At 44.0% G+C, this 3916-nt stretch overlaps 1 protein-coding gene across 1 annotated transcript; it reads left to right on the top strand.

The window, feature by feature from the left end:
- The first annotated feature begins 1176 nt into the window (after positions 1 to 1176).
- LOC133824404 (uncharacterized) lies at positions 1177 to 3196 on the top strand. Its single transcript, XM_062257279.1, has 4 exons — positions 1177 to 1210; positions 1889 to 2322; positions 2404 to 2647; positions 3180 to 3196. Exons 1-4 carry the CDS (start codon positions 1177 to 1179, stop codon positions 3194 to 3196), a joined length of 729 nt encoding a protein of 242 aa, XP_062113263.1.
- Positions 3197 to 3916: the final 720 nt, after the last annotated feature.

The following is a 3916-nucleotide window of genomic DNA, read 5'->3' as shown; positions in this document are numbered from 1 at the left end:
CTTGGCTGAAACTATTATGGGGTAAATGTGCATATTAATCGATGCTTGATAGGGAAGTGAAATAATGTTGTATAGGAGTAAGGAGTCAGTTTGTTAGTTGAGACTGTAGATTTAAGGCATAAAATCGAAGTAAAAAATTCGATTTTTAAGCTAGTTGAAAAACTGGGTTTTTCCCGCCCTCTCGGAGTTGAAAAAGATTTTTTGAAAAACTTTTTACTTCTACTTTTCAATCTGTTTCTCAAACTGCTCGTAAGAGACTTAGTGTTTTTGTTAGAATGTTGCTGGCCGTATAAAAACTTAATTTTTATACGCGAGCAACGTTATTCCAACTCTCAACACAAGCTTTTAAGCTTTAAGTTCTCATCTCCCCTTTTTCTGTTTGCAGCTTTTCATGCAAGATCCGTGGGGAGGTGAGAGACCCATCGACGATGACTTGCTAGCTCAATTGCTCGAGGATGAGGAGCAACCGTCGTTATTAATACCTAAAATTCCCTTTTCTCACACCACTTCAAACACTCCATCGACCTTCCTCCAAAATATGGGTCGAGCAAAAACTAAAGCCCATAAAAAGAAACCTTCAAATCCTTCAAATCAACTTGCTCCTCGGGCTGAAATTCCCTCGACCAGTGGTCGAGAAAGAAATATCCCCAACCCTAGCATCCAAACCCAGGCTCAACTTTGAAACGCCATTCAACCAGATGTTGAATGGTATGTCGCCCCTTCTAGCCGAGTAACAATTAGGATGATTGCGAATTATATTAAAAAATACGGACTTCCTGGGGTAACCCTAGTCCAACCCACCAAAGACCAACGGGCGAATTTTCCTGGAGGTGTTTTAGCGCCTGGTCGAGGTATCACATCGAGGCAGGAGCTATCCTGCCTCTTCATCCCTTCTTTCAAGGAGTGTCCAACTATTTCGGGGTCGCTCCTTTTCAAACAACCCCTAATGGATATAGAATGCTCTCGGCACTCTATATCCTTTATAGCCATAAGAAATGGTCTGTCCCCACACCACATTAGATCAACTATCTGTTCGACCTAAAATCCAACCCCAACCAGGAAAACACGGGGTTCTTCCACTTCTGTCACCAGGAAACGTCCCGTACTTTCCTGAGTGACACAACTTTTATTTCCAATGTGGGGAGGCACCACCTTGAGTACTTCCTGACTACGGACATGGTTGCCAACAATCTGGCCTTCACCCAAGGAGGTAATACTTTAACATCCCTGGTCGTTTAATTTTCCTTAATTTTTTCCTGCACTTTCCTTAGATTTTTAGTGCCTTTCAGGCCCACGGTTGCGACCAGACCCTACTCCAGACATGGAGTTCCGATCAGCCCTCTTGTCCAGTATGACTGACGTGGAGAAGAGCGTCAAGCATTTGGTCATAGAGGCTAACCTTATGTTGGTCGAGCTTTTGGCACCTCACGAGGATGTGAGGGAATCGACAGCGGGAAGTGCCACTGGCGAGGAGATTCCCGAGCAGCACCCAGACGTGTCACAACCTCAAAGGAGGAGGATGATTGGATTGACAATCAGGGAACCCTCCAGCATCCCGCGAGCTGCCGCTCCCCTCGCCCCACTGGGAAAGGGAAAAAGGAAAGCCACCGAACCTCCCGCTCCCATCGACGAATCTTCAAATGAGAACGGTACTGATCTCTCGCTCTTATATAGTTTGCCAATCCCCTGTCACTTATTTGACGGGGACGACAACTTTAAGTATACTCCAAACTTAAGTTCAAATTTCTTCCAGGCAGTAAGTAGTTCAGTAAGTAATGTAGTGACCAGTAGTTGTAGCACGAGTACTTTACTTACAATCTCTTTACTTTCATTTTTAGTTCCATCTATATATCTTGTCTCACTGCTTGTGTTGTTTCTTTTTGTGCAGACATGTCACTTGAAGACGTGTTCAAACATTACAAGGCTGTCGCTACTTCTTCAGGTAGGAAGAAGGACAACAAGAGGACTCGGGGGGAGAGCAGTAAAAACGCCTCAAAGAAGGCCCGAATTGAGGACCCTCCAGCCACTGTTCCTTCGAAGGAGAACACGCCACCTCCATCGCCACTTAAGCAGCCAGCCTCAACTCCTCCGGTCGACCAGCATTCCACTCCTCCAACACCTGTCGACCAGCACCCTACTCCTCAGGACCCTACCAGCCAAACACAGCGCACTCAGCCCGAAGGTTCCCTGTCCAGCTCCGTGGTCAGCTCAGCCAGGGAGAGGATATACAAGCTCTCCAAACACAAACATAGTCAAGAGGCCATTGACAGCACCATCTCCATGGAGACCGACCAAATACTCAACCGGGGGCTGAATGAGATAGTTAGCATTAGTTACTTCCTCATGCTGAATAATTTGCTTTTGATTTTCTGCCATCGCCTTACTCTTTTCATCTGATTGCAGGGATTGCTGAACATGACTGCTGGCTGGCGCCGAGCGGGTGCAATGGTGTCCAAGACTAAAAGCTTTGACACCGTGCTTGCTGAGGCTAAAAAAGCACTTGAAGGGAAAAATGCTGACCTACTCGAGGAGAACAATGAGCTAACCAAGCAGAACGGCGAGTTGCTTAAGAAAAGTGCGGAGCTATCTAAGCAGAATGAGGAACTGCTCGAGCAAAAAGCCACTTTGACCGAGGAGCTGCTGGAGAGTCGAGACGCCTTGAAGAAATCCAATAAAGACAAAGAAAAATTCAGGGAAAGCGCCAAACCCAACTACCAACAATCCAAATAGCTCGAGCTTGATTTGATTGCGAGCAGGTAGGAGATGGAGGAGCTGGAAAAGCGCGTGAAGGAGCTTGAGGAACTTGAAGCCAAGAACTTGGAGAACTACAAGGAAGCCACCCATCTTTGCTTCTACGAGTTTTGGAAGCACAACCGAAAGGCTAACTTCAGCTACCTGTCAGATCGCCTGAGGCGGACTCTAATGTTTCAGTGTGTCATTCGCCTGGAGGAAGAAGAGAGGGCTAAAGTTCCTGCTTCCCCAGAGATCTCCCTGGTAACAGGGATAGATGGTGCAGATAATGAAGCTGGCGAAGGTGTCGACCAGGACGCTCCTCAAGACCCTCCAGCCTCTTAGTCTTTTTCCTTTTTATCTTTTAATCCTTTTAACTACACGACTTAAGGGTTGTGATGTAAAGACACTTTAATTTTCTAGTTAAAATTTTATTGCTGTATGGGCAGCTTTTACTTTTAATTGAACAATTACATCTGAGCAGTAACTGCTCGCAGTGTAAAAGGTTTCCTTAAGATATTATAATATTTGCATTTTATTATAACATCTTTTCGCATGACTGAACTTAGCATAGTACTTTGGATTGATTTAACAAAATACAAAATTTTGAAAAATACTCTAAGTACCTCAGCATGCTTTCACTTATTTTTCTCATGTGTTTACATACCTTTTGATATGCTTTGCTTACTAGATGTCTTATATGCCCCCCAAGTGATTGAGGAGCTTTAGGTCCTTAGTCACTTGCCTTGAGCAGAACCTGTTCGAAAATTACTGCTCAAAACAAAATAATTAAAATGATAATACAGCAAAACAACACACGTAATGAGCAAATACTTGTAATAAATACAATAATTGGAAAGAATGACTGGCTGCGCACAGTCCCTTATATTTCTCGTAATAAATGGACAAAACGTGTCTGTACGAGTGATCAATAAGATCTTACACTTATAAGTGATGAGTCACATAAAATGACCAACCCTTTTTCATACCTTGTAAAAAGGAAAATTAATACAAGCTAATTCTTTAAGAGGAATTGTTTATTGATAGTACTTGCACAGGTGTTCTCCATTCCAATAGCGAGGATTGAGATCTCCATTTAAGCGAGCAAGTTTGTAGGTGCCTGGATGAAGGACTTCTTCAGTCTGGAATGGTCCTTCCCAATTAGGTCTGAGTACTCCAGCAGCCT

This window comes from Humulus lupulus, chromosome 3, assembly GCF_963169125.1.
Source record: "Humulus lupulus chromosome 3, drHumLupu1.1, whole genome shotgun sequence".
In the NCBI taxonomy this organism is placed as follows: Eukaryota; Viridiplantae; Streptophyta; class Magnoliopsida; order Rosales; family Cannabaceae; genus Humulus; species Humulus lupulus.
Note: the sequence above shows the minus strand (reverse complement) of the source record. Positions and strands in the feature narration are given on the sequence as shown.

Excerpts from the sequence above, each read along its gene's own strand:
- LOC133824404 (XM_062257279.1), top strand. The coding sequence starts at position 1,177 with ATGGTTGCCAACAATCTGGCCTTCACCCAAGGAG. Across the intron at positions 1,211-1,888 it reads TCTGGCCTTCACCCAAGGAG|ACATGTCACTTGAAGACGTG; the intron begins GTAATACTTTAA and ends CTTTTTGTGCAG. Across the intron at positions 2,323-2,403 it reads ACCGGGGGCTGAATGAGATA|GGATTGCTGAACATGACTGC; the intron begins GTTAGCATTAGT and ends ATCTGATTGCAG.